At 39.8% G+C, this 19,821-nt stretch overlaps 1 protein-coding gene across 1 annotated transcript; it reads left to right on the top strand.

Moving 5' to 3' along the window:
* Positions 1 to 10,987: 10,987 nt before the first annotated feature.
* LOC310925465 (E3 ubiquitin-protein ligase MARCHF9-like) lies at positions 10,988 to 19,567 on the top strand (the record flags this gene model as incomplete). Its single annotated transcript, XM_083887430.1, has 4 exons — positions 10,988 to 11,332; positions 16,730 to 16,885; positions 17,855 to 18,047; positions 19,245 to 19,567. 4 exons carry the CDS (start codon positions 10,988 to 10,990, stop codon positions 19,565 to 19,567), a joined length of 1,017 nt encoding a protein of 338 aa, XP_083743556.1.
* Between the last annotated feature and the right edge of the window lie 254 nt (positions 19,568 to 19,821).

The following is a 19,821-nucleotide window of genomic DNA, read 5'->3' as shown; positions in this document are numbered from 1 at the left end:
TTCCTTCCTTTAAATTCAGCCAGCTGTCCTCGTTCCAGGGCCATCAAAACTTTGCTTATCTTCGCCAGCTGTAATGTGCCTTCAGGCAGCCTATAATACTGGCGATGCACTCTGATGTCATGGCCAAGGAAGTCAGCAAGGTCGTCCATTTCATTGTCCTTTAAGTTGAGGACTTTGGACATAGTAGCCATGTGCTTCCTCAATTTGGTGGAGGACAATGCTTCTGGGTGGTTTGCCCCACAACTTCGAGCCACCCAACGAATAACATCTGATCCTCTGAAGTAAGTGAGTGCTTCTGGTCTCCCAAACATGAACTGGTTATCATCAGACACATCACAGATCTGGCGATTTTTGACAAGTAAGTCCATTGATGCCAGCATATCAGGTGTGAGGAGAATGGGGACCTTTCGACCACGTTTGCCTCTTATCTCTATTCGCTCAAAATGCTTACAAAGCTTCTTCTCAAGGTCAGACAAAGCAAGCTCTACATCTGGATGAATCAAGGAGGTATCTCTCAATGTAAAAGCACTCAGCGACATCTTGGATACTTCTCCTTCTCTTCTTCTATTGAAGAGGATCACGTCACAAAGTGTAATTTTTGCAAGATCTGCCCAGGGCTTCTTACTAGGTTGTTCTTCGAGCTTCCTACAGCACTCAGTTCTTTGTACACTGAGAAACTGGTGCATCTTTCTCACATCTTCAGTAAAGGGAAGAAGTTGTGGAACATTCCACTTTGCCTCACACAAATTCCTGAGGGCCTGGGACGACACACACTCATTCCATTTAGTGTCACAGATTTGTTTAAATGCCCGCACATTGTTGATGCTATTCTCATCACCTGAGATCATTGCTTCACATTCAACAATGCTTGCTATTTTCTTGAGGTTGTGGCCTAACTTCAAGGCCAAAGATGGTGTCTTGTATGTGTGTGTTTCCTCATTCAAGCCAGCCACATTCTTAACTGCCTCTATGACATGAGGGAAATTTGCCGGTACGAAGAAATCTGGCATCGTCTTCAACTTTCCATTTTTTTGTCCTTGGACAAGAAGGCGGCCCGTCTCACGCATCTTCTGTCTCACATATTCATGTTTTGTGACATCATGTCCATGCTTGATGAAGAGGTGCTCCCCGAATTTCATTATGCTTCTCTCTTTGCGGACAACATCTGTTACGTTATCTTCATGCATGTTCAGCACCAGTTTCCAAAATTGAGCACTGACACCGTCTGGAACTGGCTGAGCATATGCACAAATGGTCTGGACTCTGGTTTTTCCAGGCTTTAAACCTTGGACTTTCTTGTTGAGATGACATCTCTGCATGTGCCTCCACAGTGACTTCCTCTTAAAGTAACCCTCACAGTTGACACAGTGCATGTAATCTTTGGCTATAACAGGTGCACTGGACTGCTGACGGGGTATCACCATCCCTTTTCCTTCCTTCAGCACCTGATTATTATGGGCACGGTTTCCTCTATTTCTTAACAAACTCAACTGTATTCTTCGCTCTTTGGACCCCTTCTGAAATACAAGTGCTCTTGCCACTTCTGGTTTATCTTTGTGTTTTGATTCCAAATGGCGTGCCATTTTGCTGAACGGCTTTGAACAAAATGCGCAGTAGAATTTTTTGTCGTACAGTCTGTTGCCATTTCGTTTCTTCTTAAGTGTTTTTACTGTAACATCAGAACTTGAAGCTGAAGGACTTTCTTCATCATTTGCAGTAAGGGAACAAGATTGTGCCATACGTCTGGTCTTACATGGTTGGACGTCTGCTCCCTGAGAGTTAGCTGAAGTTGTTTGCTGAACTTTTCTCTTCTTACCCTTTTTGACTTCTTCTGATGGACTGTCACTTTCTGTCTCTTCAACAGATTGAGGAACATATTCATCCTCACTGAGATCAGGGCTTGATAGAGATCCTTCTGGTGTATATGCAAGCATTTGTCTCGTCAGCTAAAAAAACAAAAAGCATAGTGTTAGAAGAAAGAAAAAAGGCTACACTAGGTTAAGGCTAAGACATTGTGAGATCTTGCCTCAAGTACAATAATAAACTGGATAATAGTATAATACATACAATGTGCATACTTTGCCAACCACAATGGTACATGCATTAACTTCCATGCACCAAACTGTGGCCAGACTTCTGCAAGTTGGTTTCTCAGGTGTTCTTCATTGTTTCTAGGATTTTATCAGGTGGTTGCTAAGGTGTTGTAGGACAGAGGACGAGAGGAAGGACTCATACTGACTGAGTTCTTAATGTTTCCTTAATTTCACTCAGTATTTTGATGTGATGAATTTGATTATTTTTAATAACATTTTAGATTTGTTTCTAGGGTTAGGGTTAGCCCAACCTGTGTATTTTTTAAATGAATAATGTAATGGTAAAACTAAAATATGTGAAATTGTGGTTTTTAAGTAAACGTACAATTACACTGTCTGTTCTTGTGAGCAGAGGTGCAGTTTCGTCCTCTTCATCATCTGCTGGAGTGAGGTAAAGTATAACAGTACTGTCACTGTCACTGTCACTGTCATTCTTCATCGCGCTCTGAAAAAGCAACGTCAGAAAATCAGCTTGACCAGAGAAAACATCTCAAGTCCAATCTAAATGAAAACATAAATTGTTTTGCTACTTTACAGACGTGCAAAGACTTGTGCTGTAGTGATTTGTTGTGTTGCTCTAACAATATCACAATTGTACTCCATTTCACATTTGCTGTGTTAAAAAAGTCCTGATCAAAAATCACAATGGGATTTTGTTTTCCTAAGACAGATAGAAGATACTGTGTTCATAATAAATCTCTCACCAGAGTCTGGTGTTTACATTTCCTTTAGGATGGACAGACTAGCCTGCCCAATGCAAACCAAATATGAACTGCTCTCTCCTCCTGCAGCTGCATTGTACAGCTGTACACCCTGACATATTCACTTTTCTCACCCAGAACAAGTGAAACAGTAAAAGTAATGACAGGGAAACAGTTCTCTCTCTTCTGTCAGTCTGATGTACATTATAAAAGAGTGTGGTACAACTGACCATTGTATTCAGCTTGTCATGTAAGCACATGGTCCTCTCCCTCTCGTCATTTAACCTCTTTGTGTTTGCCTTCTTGTACCGGTCCTCACAACTATCATGGTGCGCTTTCAATTTCTGAAGGCGACGTAAGTGACGACTGTGAGCCTGCAAAACACATTTTTATTTTTTAAATGTTCAACATTATGCTGATAATCCCTGAATTGTTTAAAGATATTGTTTGGCATTTCTGATTTATTGGAGTAGACAGTGTAGAGATTTCTGGTCGTGCATATACGAGACTGATTTAACTGTTGACTTAAAGAACCAAAAGAATATGATGTATCCTACCTTTTCGTCTGTTGAAACATCTGTTTTCTGTTCAGAGCCAAAGCTCTCTGTCCCACCAGAAACTGCGAATAAATGACATAAGACGTACATGTTAATTTGGTTCAAGATGACCTAACAATGTGAAATTTAGGGTCTTCAATATTTGTTCATTTAGGTTTGGTTTCCTGCTAAAATAGTTCTAGACCTAAACCCAGAAACAATGCCCCATTTGGTAAAAACAAAAGTTTTCTCACCTGTGCCTTCAGAGCTGCCACCAGTGGATCCGAATATCGGTCCATTCTCCTGTGAGAATAAAAATTAAATCACGACACACTTCATCACATGACATTGTTTCAAGTCGCAATCGTACAATTTGACAAAATGTTGATGTAACACTGCGACATGAATGTAGACATTATCTAGATATCGTCTGGGATACTGGTTAGCATAATATTTTTACTGAAACTAAATGCCATTTTCTGGCCCTAAAGACTGTACGATAGTGTTTATTAGACTATCCTCATTATCAGATTATACACAATAAAAAGTATAATTTCTCAATATTGTATATGTGAATAACTTATGAAAGCACCAGTCATCATCCCCAACATACAATAACATTAATAGGTATTGATTTTTAAAAAAAGTTTATGAGTTTAGCAGTAGAGTAATATGGGAAATATTATATGGCAGTTAATCAAAATTATTTGAATTACAATATCTGCTTACATAAAAATATGACATTCTGTGCAGAAAGGGACTAATAAAATAATAGAATAGAAAAAGGGTTATACTGCGAATTAAAGTCTGCAGTGTGTAAATGATAACTCTGTAATTAACTGTAGCTTCAGTCTGGTTTATGTTTAGCTGCACCTAGCTTAGCCTCCGTGCTAGCGAAGCGTTAGCTAACATCAGTTAGCCTGGTGAAGTTCTACATTAACTTACACCATGGCTCGTAATAAGCTCCCTCACATTTAGTGAAACAAACAGTTTTCAAGCAAACAGCGCAATATTATATTGTGAACATAATGACTTAAATAAATCAAAACATACCATTTCCCGCGCTGTTCGGTGAGTCAGGAGTCCGCGCGTCTAGCATCGCTGTCGGTCTCTTCTCGGGAGCGCTGGATTTATGACACCACACACACCGGAGTAACTCCGCAGGTGACTGTTAGCGCTAAAGAACAACACAGACACTGACGGCCCGCCCGTGTTAGAAAACAAACGCAAGGTCACGCAGCCATCACGTAGGCGCTTCGCGCAACTTGGCTGTGAAACGATCACGTGATTATTGTTGTGGGGGGGCGTGGCTCACAGTGGCCGGCACAGAGCAGCGTTACCTCGGCCTGTCCTGATGAAATAATCCGCTGACCCAGACGGCTCCGTCATTACATACTTAGTGATCGATAGATTTGTTGTTGACATGTTTTGTTTTTAATGTAAAGGTTTTGACCTGACAGTTTGTATATTATTAATGTTTTATTTATTTTAACTTTGAATTTTAGATTAACATTAAAGTCGTACTGTCATTGTATATGTATATATATATATATATATATATATGTATATATATATGTATATATATATATATATATATATATATATATATATATATATATATATGTATATATATGTATATATATATGTATATATATATGTATATATATATATATATATATATATATATATATATATATATATATACATATACATATACATATACATATACATATATATATATATATATACACATAAACATATATAACTCTACACTGCTGGAATGTATCTATCTTCCACTTGGTACTGTATATTTTAATACAAATAAATTCATAAATTAGGTTAAATATTTAAAATGTGAAAATAATAACAATATGCAATTATTAAAAGTATTTTATATGTTCATTAGAGGTGACTGAGGGAGATGGTCATGGTGGGGACTTTAAATGTCAGGATGTGTGTGATACATACTGAGACTGGGTGAAAAGACTGAACTCAGTGATATATTACACAAATCCTGACTTTTAATGTCCCCACCATGACTATGCCCCTCAGCCTTTATTATTATTTCCTTTTAGTGAAGCATTCATTTAGTAAAGTGCTATATACATTTAATATTATTTATTTGGGTCTGGTTCTTTATTCTGTGGCTGATTCAGGCCATCACTGGTGAACCTGACAAGTCTCACTTGGTTATAAGAGCATCCTCTCAGTCTTGTTTCAGCTACATGTCTGCTCACCTCCACCTCATCACAATCATCAGGCTGATTTGTTTACATGCTGTGACTTGTTACATAAGAGGCATACAGTGATGAAGGACAACACATTAACTCTGTGTTATGGGCATATGTTGCAGCTCTGTTAGCGCAGCAGCTAGCACACTGCCTTCACAATACCATCATGATGGGATATGACCACCTGGTCTGGGTCTTAGCACTTAGTTCAGTAGCAGGCCGAGCAGATCTGAGCTGGAGTAACAGGCTCCTCCTCTCCTCTTCTATAGGGTTATAAGAGGTGGTGAGGTGCAGAGGGTTGTTCTAACTTCACTGCTGGGTTTGGAATGTTCAGTTCCTGTGTATCAGGACCGTAGGCTGATCCAGAATGCCGAGTTTCAGACCCATGCGACCTTCAAAAGGTCAAAGGTCAGCCGTTCAGGTGTAGTTTTGTGTAATAATTCATAAATGCATTGAGACAGGAGTGTGATTTTTGACTATGTCATGCACCACAGAGCCTCCTGTCAGGATTATTTTGTCCCATTTCAATAGGACCCCCACAGAGCTAGTTAGCTTTGCTGAGGGTCTACAGAGTTAGGACTCTGGTAGACTGATAAGGGTCTTAGGTCAGGTCCACAGGTCAAGTTTCACGCCGTTCAGTTCAATTTTGTGGCAAAGACGAGCACTCAAAGCCAGGAAAAAGCTACTTTTCAAAGCTCCGCCCATCGAAAAGTACAGGTCTGAGCGGCACAAGACTGACGTCTATCAGCTCGTCTAAGGACCACAAACAACATATAAAAAAATCAGACTCCTGTGACCTTTAGAAATAGATTTCCTTCAAAACCTCCACTCTGACCAAAGGGTATGAGACTGTATAGAGTCTGACAGGATCTGATTTTCAGTTTTTGACACAGATACAAAAAAATTATACAGAACTTTGGCCTTTTTTTTGTCCGGATTATTGTTCAGTGGCTCCGGAGGATCCTCTGTTCTGAGTCTGGGGGCCCTGGGGTCAAAGGTCACTGCGTAGCACCAACGACACAGTGTGTCAACTGTCAACAATTCAAACAAAAAAAGGAGGGAAAACTGGAAAACTGTAATTCAAAAGTGTCTGGAACTATGAGGCTGAAATGTCAGTATGTGTATCAGGAAGTTAGGCTGATCCAGGGGTCAGAGTATCAGGATCACATGACCTTCATGGAGGTCAAAGTTCAGCAATTGTGGTGTGTTTTTTGTAATAATTCAAAGGTGCCTGGAGCTCGGGAGCAAAATTTTCAGTATGTGTATCAGGACCGTAGGCTGATCCAGAATGCTCAGTTTCAGACCCATACGACCTTTGGAAAGGTCATAGGTCAGCTGTTCAGGTGTAGTTTCTTTGTAATAATTCATAAATGCATTGAGACAGGGTTCTGATTTTTCAGTGTGTGTATTAGGGGCTTAAGCTGATCCTCTGTTCTGAGCTTGGAGGCCCTGGGGTTAAAGGTCACTGTGTAGCAGCCAAATACACAGTGTGTAAAATTTAAACCTAAAAAGTGCAGGAAAACTGTCTTTTCTTCCATAATTCAAAAGTCCCTGGAGCTCGGGAGCTGAAATTTCAGTATGTGTATCAGAAAGTTAGGATGATCCAGAGTGCTGAGTTTCGGAATCGTCCGACCTTCAAAAGGTCAAAGGTCAGCCATTCAGGTGTAGTTTTTGTGTAATATTTCATAAATGCATTGAGACAGGAGTGTGATTTTTGACTATGTCGTTCACCACAGAGCCTCCTGTTAGGATTGTTTTGTTCCGTTTCGATAGGACCCCCACAGAGCTAGTTAGCTTTGCTGAGGTTCTACAGAGTTAGGACTCTGGTAGACTGATAAGGGTCTTAGGTCAGGTCCACAGGTCAAGTTTCATGCCGTTCAGTTCATTTTTGTGGCAAAGACGAGCACTCAAAGCCAGGAAAAAGCAACTTTAAAAAGCTCCGCCCATCGAAAAGTACAGGTCTGAGCCGCTCAGGTCTGAGCGGCACAAGACTGACGTCTATAAGCTCGTCTAAGGACCACAAACAACATATAAAAAAATCAGACTCCTGTGACCTTTAGAAATAGATTTCCTTCAAAACCTCCACTCTGACCAAAGGGTGTGAGACTGTATAGAGTCTGACAGGATCTGATTTTCAGTTTTTGACACAGATACATAAAAATTCTAAAGAACTTTTTCTTTTTTTTTGTCCGGATTATTGTTCAGTGGCTCCGGAGGATCCTCTGTTCTGAGTCTGGGGGCCCTGGGGTCAAAGGTCACTGTGTAGCAGCCAAAGAGACAGTGTGTAAAATTCAAACCTAAAAAGGAGGGAAATTTTTTAATTCAATAATTCTAAAAGGATTTGAGCTGGGGGGCTGAAATTAGAGAATATGCATCAAGAACTAAGACTGATCGAGGGTGCGGAGTTTCAGAATCGTGCAACCTTGGAAAGGTCAAAGGTCAGCCGTTGAGGTGTGTGTTTTTGTGATAATTCATAAAGACATCGAGGTAGGGTTATGATTTTTGACTATGTCGTTCACCACAGAGCCTCCTGTCAGGATTATTTTGTCCCATTTCAATAGGACCCCCACAGAGCTAGTTAGCTTTGCTGAGGGTCTACAGAGTTAGGACTCTGGTAGACTGATAAGGGTCTTAGGTCAGGTCCACAGGTCAAGTTTCACGCCGTTCAGTTCATTTTTGTGGCAACGACGAGCACTCAAAGCCAGGAAAAAGCGACTTTTCAAAGCTCCGCCCATCGAAAAGTACAGGTCTGAGCGGCACAAGACTGACGTCTATCAGCTCGTCTAAGGACCACAAACAACATATAAAAAAATCAGACTCCTGTGACTTTTAGAAATAGATTTCCTCCAAAACATCCACTCTGACCAAAGGGTGTGAGACTGTATAGAGTCTGACAGGATCTGATTTTCAGTTTTTGACACAGATACAAAAAAATTCTACAGAACTTATTCTTTTTTTTTGTCCGGATTATTGTTCAGTGGCTCAGGAGGATCCTCTGTTCTGAGCCTGGGGGCCCTGGGGTCAAAGGTCACTGTGTAGCAGCCAAAGAGACAGTGTGTAAAATTGAGAGACAGTGAATTATTTAAAAAAGGACTGACTGCTTGTCAACATTAATTATTAAGCATTATCAATCACATTTTATTACATTATTAAATAATATAAAATAATAATCATTATTAATTATAGCTTTATGAATGTACATTTAAAAGGTATAATTAATATATTAATACATATATTTTATTTATTATACTTTGTATATTTAATATTAATAAATATAATTATTTGTTTATTTAATTTATTAATCATTCATGTCTGTAGGCTGTAGATTTGGTCAAAATGACAAATATTAATATATATTCTCAAAATGTAATACTATGGTTGACCTATGGGGCCGCTAGCGAGTGAACATACGCCGACGCACACTTCCGGAACAGGCCGCCTGGTGAGGACTGCAATACCGTGTGTGAACTTCAGGGGCGCCTAAAGATACACACACACAGATTATGTCTTGAAATTGAGCCCATGGGGACTTGCGAGAAAATTGCATAGGGCGTGTCTTAACACTGTTTTGCATCTGATTAAAGGCCTTTGCCCGTGGGGACCTCAATTTAGGTCCCCACGGGTCGACAGGTCCCCACCGGTCTGTGTGCAGTCATGTTAAGGTCCCCACCGGAATATAAAAACAAGAACACACACACACACACACACACACACACACACACACACACACACACACACACTCGTGCAGCATACTCAATGCATTACCCAGCACCTTACCTTACCTAACGTTCCAATTTAAATGCCTAACCCTAACCTTTAACCGAACCCTAACCCCTAAAGCCAAGTCTTGACCCCCAAGAAGTCCTTTAAAGTTGGACCAAACAAAATGTCCTAATTTTATCCCAAAATGTCCTCACTTGCTGTGGTTTATACGTCTGTTTGTTTTTTGGTCCTCATGAAGATATAAATAGAAGAACCCACGCAAATTAGTTGTTATATCTTGAGGAGAAATAATGCATTCCATAGTCCCTTAGTCAAACTTTACCCATCCCGACAAAGTGCCTTACCTTAACCCCTATAACATAAACCTAATTTTGACCCTAAAACCGCGTCTTAACCCTGAAAAAGCCCTTTAAAGTTAAAGTTAAAATCTCATGACTTTAACCAGTTATTGTCAATGTTTGCCTGATCTCGATCAGCTGACATAGATAGATAGATAGATAGATAGATAGATAGATAGATAGATAGATAGATAGATAGATAGATAGATAGATAGATAGATAGATAGATAGAAATTAATTAGCAGACAAAAGAGAAACATCACTTTATTGTATGTTTGATATGAATTTTGGATTGAATGTAGTTGAAGGATGGATTGGTGCAAAAAAAACATGCTTCACTTTTTCGTTTTTACTAGATATACTGCAGTGATTTGACTTGTTTTGACTTGATTGAAAAAAAAAATGAAGAAGAAGGTGGTGATGATGATGATGATGATGATGCACAGTTGTTTTAACAAGCCCGGAAGGCAGGGCCAGTAGCAGTCTTCTGTCGGCTCGTTTGGTGTTTGCAGGAATCCATTTGTGGCGCGAGGATGGAGAGAACTGTCACTTATTTGTTCATCAGAATGTCTTCATTTCTTTCTCCGTCCATCTCTCACGCACGTCGCTGCTGCTGGATTGTAACTTTGTCTGCTGGCAGCCTGGCTGTACTGCGTTAAATCCGCTGGATGTTGCCTTTATTAACAGGAGGCAGGAGAAGAAGACGCTTCAGAGATGAAGAGGAAACAACTGATGCCACAACAAAGGAGACACGCGTGCGATTCCATCCCTATGTGAATGATCACCTCAGAATAGAAATCGAAAATTGACTTAGTTGTTTATAGGATTTCATATCTCCCTCCCTCTCAGACACGCTCTCTGCTCCTCCGCCTGGAAAAGAAGAAGAAAAACAGGAAACATTGGTGTTGCGAACCTTGGACAGATCCTGCAGACTGAACGCATCACGAGGAGACGTTTGAGGCATGAGAGGATGCTGCTGGACCCCGCTGACTCGAACCAAGGTGCCTCTCATAGTCCGTGGCTCTCAGCCTCCATTGAATGTGGGAAGAAAAATAATCTGTCCGTGAAGAATAATCCGTCCCCATTGGCTGCTGAACTGTGCACATGCTATAACAACAGGATATGCAAAGAGCCATGGGCTGCTCCAGCCTATCACGTTTTTCTGACCGAGATCTGTATTTAAACTGAATATGATATGACCAGTGCTGCTGGAGAGGCTGCATATAAATACAAATATAATCACCACTTAATAAGAAAAAGAACAGTAATGATGATAAAAAATGTTGATGGTTCATTCTGAGGCTCCTGGCTGTGTGTGTGTGTGTGTGTGTGTGTGTGTGGAGTGTAGGTTCCAGCTGCTGAAGAATGTTTAAGTACCGGATCAGGCTGTTTTTCAATGAACTCAAAGTGTTGTTCCTGATGCGCTCTGGATCCCGCAGCAGGACACACACACACACTCACACCAGGATGCGAGGGCTTATAGGAGGCTGTGGTTGCCCGCCGCTCAGCTGCTCTCACCGGGACGACGAGGAGGAATATTATGGCTCCTCTGACCCACGGCCACGCAGCCTGGCGCTTGAGGATAAAGAGGAAGACAAATCCCTGGAAGGAGGAGGAGGAGGAGGCCTGGACGCTGCTTCCCCCCCGAGTCTCTCAGAGAGCGGGACGCGATCACCTCAGTGCCGGATCTGCTTTCAGGGACCAGAGAAGGTAAAGTTCATGTTGATGTGCGCTTCTTTGTTCTGCGTTTGAAGTTTCACAGGGTCAGACTGAAACTTTAAGGTCTTGTTCTGCTCATGGGCACATCAGCAGGTTCATCCGCAGTCATCTGGATAAAAAAAAAAAAACATTTAAATTAGAGGGATATTTTTTTGGGGGGGGGGGTATGATATATAATCTGAGTGGAATGGTTCAGTTGGGTTCAGCACAGTATGTATTTTTTTTATTGTGTGTCACATTAGGATTAGGACCAAAATGACCAGCCCCGTTCCAATTTTTGGCACCCTTCCTTTCTGTCAGCTGATTGGGCGAGAGAAAAACGTGATTCCCGGAATCACGTTTATTAAGTCAATTAAAGGGACACTGTGTAGTATTTATGGGTTTTTATAACCCAAAATCCACTTTTTTATACATATTATGTGCTCCTGCATTGTCTAGTCATTGTATAATAGCTTTTGTTTCATTTTCGTAGTGTTTCAAAAAGTCATGTAAAATAACATGGTCGCGGGCTGCGGTTGCATAGCCACTGTTAGCGGCGAGACGCCATGTTTCTACCAGAGCCTGTAAGGACAAATGCGAGAGAACAAATCAAGCGTCGCTTTACTTGTAGCGGAAGTCCCGCCTCCTCTCTCTCCAATTCGTCTGCTACGGCCGCGGTAACGCGCCCTCTCCCTCGCCTCACGAACCTCATCTGCTGACACGGAGAAAGACGACGAGGACGACATTTTACCGGCTGCGGATACCGTAGCGTTCAGGGAAGGGAGGGGGTGAGCAGAGGTGCAGTTCTTTGTTGTAAATTTCAGCCTCTCCTCTAGATGGCACTATAAACTACTTACTTCACCTTTAAGTCGAGAGAAACGCCCTCAGGTGTTTCACGTTCAATGTCGGCATATGTTGTCATTGTACTGGTACATCATGCTAAGTGGCCATCAGGCACAGTGCACATCGTAGCATGATGGAAACAAAGCAATAGTATAAACACTGCCCTGTCATAGCAAAGTTTGTAATCTGCTCACTCCCCACACCAAAGTCCATAGAGATAATCAGCTATTTTACACAAAAAAATTGGCTATTTTTTTTTTTTTTTTTTCTTCATCTTAGCTATTTAAAATTGCCCTGACTTTGATGGGATATTTACACCGTTGGCAAGGGAGTGACATTTTCCAACTGACTGCTGGACCTTACCATACCATTTTACTTTGCTATCCCAAGGAAAGGGTGCCAAAAACTGGTATTTAAATAAATGTACCACTCCTAATGGGCACTCCTACCCATTAGGAGTTTTAACTTTATAAACAAAGGAAAGGAAAGATTCCATATAGCAGAACACATTCAAATGCAAATGTTCTGAAGACGTTTAGCGAAATGTAACCAATTAGAATGGTGCTCAATGGGAGCTCAACAAATGTACAGTTGAATAATTGTGTGAGCATCTGCTTTACAGTATCTTTTCAAAAATATCCAATTTATTTAACCTATTTCCTGCTGAAATACAGTAACCCTGATGGCATCACTCTAACATCACCCTAACATGATGATGAAAAAGCTCTTCCAGCGTCTGAGGAGACGTCGCACACATGTTTTCACACTGTGTTCTCATCACAACTAAACTGCTCTTCATAAAATTACTGGATTGTTCCCTCAGGCTTTTTAAAACGCTGCTGAAAATCTCACAATGAGTCATCAGCAGTTTCAGATCTGCAAGTGAGCATCAAGTCCTCTTTTTAAAAAAAACAAAAAACAAACACATCATGTGTGTTTTTTTAAAATAAAGTTTAAAATGTCAGTACATTTTAAACTTTATAAAAAAAAACACACAAACACGACAACAAAAGCAAAACAAAATGCCAGCCCACGAAAAGAAAAATAGTCAACACTTTACATTACAATACAGCAGGCATGTCCAAAGTAAGGCCTGTGGGCCAATCACGGCCCTCTGTCAGATTTTGTATGGCCCACAGCTTCGGTTTCATAATGTATTATTTATGGCCTTAATCATACGGAGTTTGAAACCAGTTTATGTTATGTTATTTGACTGATTTTTAAAAATATTTTTGCTTTTGCATGGTTTAGATTTGGTTACATTGCCATTTAAAAAGAATACTTGTGACAATTAAAATTAATTCAAATGATATGTGCATACTGTGCATTTGTATGTAACATTTACTGTTAAAAATATTCACATAATCATATAGTTAAAATATTCATATATTCAAATCTAGACAACCCTGCAATACAGTAACAACATGGTAATAATTTGTAAAAGTGAGGCAATATTATAGTAATAAAATATCTGATTTATGAAGATACAATTACGACAATAACATTTTCATTTTAACATTAATAACTTCCCCATTTACAGTTCACCATTACTGGATTACTAAAGAAATAACTATCAGTATATGACCTCCTGATTACAAATTATTAACATTTATATGTTGTTATTGTAGTGTGATGTAAAGTGTTACTAGATGACAAATACGCTATCAAGTGAGTGTCGCGTTTGCATTCCTAAAGAAGAGGCTGCAGAGTAGAAAAATACGTTTTTTTTATCTGAACAATTGAATTTCCTTCCATATATAAATATATATATATATGTAGCATATGCTCAAAATTGGGCCATTTAAAAATAGCAGTGCAGAAAGTTTTACAGAAGGATTCCTTAACACAAAAGACAATCTGAAAACAGAGCCTTTTTTTGGGGGGGGGGGGGGGGGGGGCAATTTAGGGCTCATTGAAGATTTATTATTCCATAAAGTACAGGAGCACCTGAAGAAGAACAGTTTGTGTTGGCGTTTGATGGAAATATTTATAAGGTGGACATCTGAGTGCATGAACTCTGCTCTGAGGACACAGTCTTAGCTAGAGGTCTCAGAAAGTTTCACTTTCCCCTGCGGGTATTCAACTGATTAAAGATCGAGCACATCACCTGGAGTCAGACAGGAAATAAATTGATATCTGCGAAGGCATTGTCAGTGCGAAGCCTCAGGGAGACAACAAAAACCTGCAGCAGATGATGTGTATGCAGATGAGATCGACGAGGGCCATTAGCTGCCATTGGTTAAACAAAAGAAGATTATACTCTCACTGTTTAACATTGAAATCCAGCCACTGCTGCATCACGTTATGCAGCAGTGGCTGGATTATATCCAAGGAGATCTGATCGCATCAATCCAATTCCATCCAAATGTATTTATAAAGCACTTCAAATACAGCTGAAACAAAGTGCTGTGCATTAAAGGTAAATAAGATAAATAAAATATAGAAACACAATACATAAAATACCTAAAATAAAAATCAGTCATTGTACGATTGCACACTTATTTTACATGATTAAATGAGACATAATTATGACTGAATGCTTTGAAGTTAGTACCTCATTGTGATTTTTCTGACAGATTTGATTTGCAATATTATTTTTTAACAGATAATAAGAATCGGTCACTGTATAACAGATTAAAGCATGCTGAAGCAATACCATCTGACATCCCAAAAATGATGTACTCTAATGCAAAGGTGATCAGAGATATGAACTGTTCTGAACATGCATGTGTTGGCATAAACAAAAACACAGAGTCAAAAATAGAACAATGAAATTGGCCTTTTGCTGTGATTTGCTTTAATCACAGTGTTTGAGGTTGCAATTTTGAGTTCACACCTAATAATAATGAAATATGCTTTATTCTGTAAACATTATTATTATATTACTGCAGTATTTTGTTTGTACATGTGTGAGCTGATCATTGGTCCTGTTTATCTGCACTGAGATCTGGTGACTGACTAAGCTGCTGCAATTAGATTAATTAAAGTATCAACAGAGAACAATTTGTAATGCTGATTTTTTTTTAATGCTAAACTAGAACTGACTGTTGATGATGTTCACACATGACAGTGAAATGCACTATTCTAGGGGTCTGTTATGGCCCGCAGCATTCAAATTGAAACAGGCAATTATATGGACAGAGGTACTTGGAGATTGTGCACATCCACTGTAGCTACACATCCACATGCACATCGGTCCTCTAAAAGCTTCACAATACCACTTAACCTGTCAGAGTGAGTGATCTGCATTATACATTTAATTTCCTCAGGGTATGAAATTTAATCGGAACAATTTGGGGGTAATGATTATTTCATAAAACCACAAAAAAGAAGGACAGCTGATAATAGAAGTAATTCCGAGCAACCACATGTGAGGTTATCCAACATGGTGAAATGCAGAGGAACTGGGTTTACATGTCATCGCTAACAGCTGCGAAGAGGGTTCTGAGATGATTTAATAATTAAAATTATACACCACTGACACTGACACAGCAAGTGTGTCGGCACAGGAATAAGTAATGCAAGTGAATGAGTGGCAACAGAGGTGAAAACATGAATATCTAATCAGCCAATCACCTGACAGTAACTCACTTCATATATCAGCGTGTAGACATGTCGAAGACAACCTGCTGGAGTTCAACCTGAGCGTCACAATGTGCACGAATGATGATTGAAGGGACTTTGAATATGGCACGGATTGTTGTGAGTATATTCAGAAACTGCTGAAAAAGAGAAAATATACAGTGAGTGGCAGTTCTCTGGGCAAAAATGCATTTTTGATGCCAGAATTCAAAGGAGAGCTGGTTTTAAATAATAGAAAGGCTACAATAACTCACATAACTCATCACAGCCAAGTTATTCAGAAGACCATCTTTAAAGGGGACAACACATCAAAGCAGATGTGTTACAGCAGCAGACAACCACTGTGGGAGCCACTCCTGTCACTTTATTAGGTACAGGAGAGTGCACATGACGATTATATTCATCACACGTTGACAAATCCAGTAAAACAAATAAACCTTCTGAAACAGAACCATGATCCCCCCGATCTTAGCAAATCATGGCAAACAGTGAAGACACATTAAAAATAGAAGCAGTTGGCAAAGAACAGAGAAGCAGAGACGTGACCAACTGGGTTTTCTCCTTCTTACCAGAGACAATGAGTAATTTCATGCCAATATGACAGAATTAGGTGTTACATGAAGAGCTCTCTCTAGAGTAGGATTTAAAACGTGCGTGATTTGATTATCATGTCTAAATTGTGTATTTTATTATTATATTATTATGTCTCTCTGTACCCAATATGTGAAAGTATAGCAATGTAAAAAAAAAAGTAAATAAAAAGGTGTCAAAGGTAAACATTAATCAATCAGTAGTATTTCCACTTGTTTGCTATTGATTATACACATGTTTTTCTCCTCAAACAATATATTAATTTAATAAAAATAACTGACAGGTACATTGTCAGGGCTGAGATAACAATGTTTACTCTCCTCTCCACCACAGCAAAGCACCCAACACAGTATTCAATGCATGATTGACGCAGTTTCTTTTTGCTTCCTGCAGGGGGAGCTATTGAGCCCTTGTCGCTGTGCCGGCTCTGTGCGCTGTACTCACCAGTCCTGCCTTATACGTTGGATAAGTGAGAGAGGCTCCTGGAGCTGTGAGCTGTGCTACTTCAAATACCAGGTTCTGGCCATCAGCACCAAAAACCCACTGCAGGTACAGGCAGTGTCTCTGTGACTGATTATCTTTTTTGTTTCAGTGTTTTCTAAACTATTATTCCAAATTTCAGTAATGATGCTTCTGTCACTGTGAGCAGGCAGTGAGTCACTGTGACCTGCTGCTCCACCGATGGAGGCTCAGTTAGACGGTAGAACACAAGTCAGTATCACAATCCATCACACATCACAGTGTGCCAGCTGCCTTTAGCTATCAACCATTTACAGTTATAATAAACAATCAAACAATTACCACTATCTGAAACAGGGCAGTTCAGGACATACTTTACTTAGCTTTTGTATTTTGTATACCAGCTATACCCAAACATAAGAACACAGTGGCCCAATTTAAGTTATGAAATTCTTCAGTGGTCCCCCACAACCTCAGATCACAGCTCTTTATAATAATAACTGTATAATCCTATAGGATCATTTCTATATGTATATTATCTAACTGTGAATCAGGCTTTGTTTGGCTTTCTTTGTGTTGTCCATGATGCTGCTTCTCCTCGTCCTTGCCTCTGCTTCTTGATTTGCATTGATTAGGCTACTTAATCCCTGTCCATTTCACTCTGAGGTACGAAACAATGTAAATTATCCCTAATCCCTCAACAAAAGTGCGACAATGTGACAGTAACACAATATTTGATGGTAATTTGCAACATAATTATTTCATTCCTTGTACACAGGAGACACATAAATGCAAACTCCATGCAGAAAGGTCCTTGTTCTGACTGGGTCTCAAACCTGGGTCTTTTTGCTCTGTGTGGACCCTGCAACGTAATCACAAAACTGAAATTTAACAGCCCATTAGGGGTCTGCAGCCCACTCAGGGAATCTCTGTTATAAACAGCGTGTTTATTTCATTGACAAATTATGCCTGCCCCATAATGTACAGTTACAAACTACACTCACATGATGAAGAATTTGAACATTATTTCACCCACGATACCCTTGTGTGTCCGTACAGTGGCAGGCCATCACTCTGACTATGATCGAGAAGGTGCAGATCGCGGCCATATTCCTGGGCTCCTTGTTCCTCCTGGCGAGCATCTCCTGGCTGGTGTGGTCTTCTCTCAGCCCGTCGGCCAAATGGCAGCGGCAGGACCTTCTCTTTCAAATATGCTACGGCATGTACGGCTTCATGGACATAGTTTGCATAGGTAAGACACAAGCACTGCAGCTGTCATGTTTCACAGCTGGTTATTCACAATATGAAACGGTCAGCCTCACAAATCTGTGATAGACATCTCTTTGCATGACAGCACAGTAATAATACCATTTTGTAACTGAGGGAAGAATTCCATCTGGTTTTTATGGTAATCACCAACTAAAATAATGGTAATAATATTGAGAAATGTGCGTGGGACATAAGAGATTATGAATATAATACATTTTGGTTCACAAACACTTTCATTTGAAGGAATTTGAAGGGTAACCTATAGCAATTTAACCTATAGCAATTCTCATTACCAAGCCATTACCTAGATATTCATTTTGAAATAACACAGTATTACTGTTATAGTATCTACTTCTTATCACACAGAAATAGAAATAAGATGCTAATAAGATGCAAAATTAAGATAATATTACAAAACTTGTCAACTTGTCATGTTGTTACTATAATGTAATGTAAAGTGTCACACGATGTGTTAAGAATTGTGTTACTCTTAATAATGTACGAACAATTTTTGAACATGTAGGAATTATTGATGCCATAAAGCTGTAGTGTGTAAGTTTTTCACATAAATGAATGTCCATTACTTTCAAACCACTGAGTCGATGAAGTCTATCAGCTCCAATGAACACGACTCTCTCTGCGTCGTGTTTTCTTTGTGAGACAGCAGCTGACTTTAGGTTAAGGAATTAACCTCAGGTTGTCTGAAAAATGAGCGAGGTCGTGAGATGTACAAAGGAATGTTGAAAGAGAACCTGAGGTGAAGAAATCAGCCCCTACTCTGTGAAACATGAGTGCGGTTGTGAGATACAGAAACAAATGATGAAAGCTTCAGAAAGCTCTGCGAGGTCACCTGAGGCGTGGGTTAAGTCTGGTGGGAAAAGAGACACTTGTAGCTTGATACACTGTAGCTTTAAGAGCAGCTTTTAAACTAAAGAATATGAAATATGGACATGTGAATATTATCGTTTAACCCATTGTATTTGTTTTGTTGTGTTCTGTCTATGTGTGTTTCCATTTAACCTTTGTGTTTTTGAAACCTTCTAGTTCTGTATACTTCTGTGTTCTGTGTTTACTGTGTACTCTGTGTACCGTTTAGTCCTTTCTCGTACTTAATTCTTAACACGGTTTCTTGTCCCTGCCCGACCTCCCTCTCACCCTTATCTACTCCCCTTGTGCACAGGCCTTATAATCCACGAGGGATCGTCTGTTTACCGGATCTTTAAGCGCTGGCAGGCTGTGAACCAGCAGTGGAAAGTGCTGAATTATGAGAAAGCCAAGGACTTAGGTGACCCCTGCAGTTGCAGCAGTAAAGGGGCTGGCCACGCTGTTGTGACGGATCCGTCGCACACTGTCGCAGACGGCGAGCAGCAGGCGAGTCGGCACGTCAGGACTATTCTCCACCACCACTGTGGCTATACCTTTTTCTACATCCTCAGTCAGTTAAGACCCAACCACCTGCACGATGCAAACCAAGAAGTGGTCATGAGGGTGACCACTGTATGAGGCTGGGATAAAATGTCCTTTAGTGTTTAAGAAGAAGACAAAATATCATTATAATTTTTAAAAAAGGAATAAAGAAACTTATATGCCACACAAACCCGTTCACTACTAGTCTTATATTGTGTTTAATGATTACCCTGAGGCGGAAAGTGAACAGCCAGAAATAAATCTGAGCTTTACCCGAGTCTTTGATCTCATGACGAATGAGAAAAAGAAGCACATTTTTAATGAAAGAAAAAACTTTGATTCTCAAAGCT

This window comes from Microchirus variegatus, assembly GCF_963457635.1.
Source record: "Microchirus variegatus genome assembly, chromosome: 4".
NCBI classification, from domain to species: Eukaryota; Metazoa; Chordata; class Actinopteri; order Pleuronectiformes; family Soleidae; genus Microchirus; species Microchirus variegatus.
This window is presented reverse-complemented; position numbering and strand designations above follow the sequence as displayed.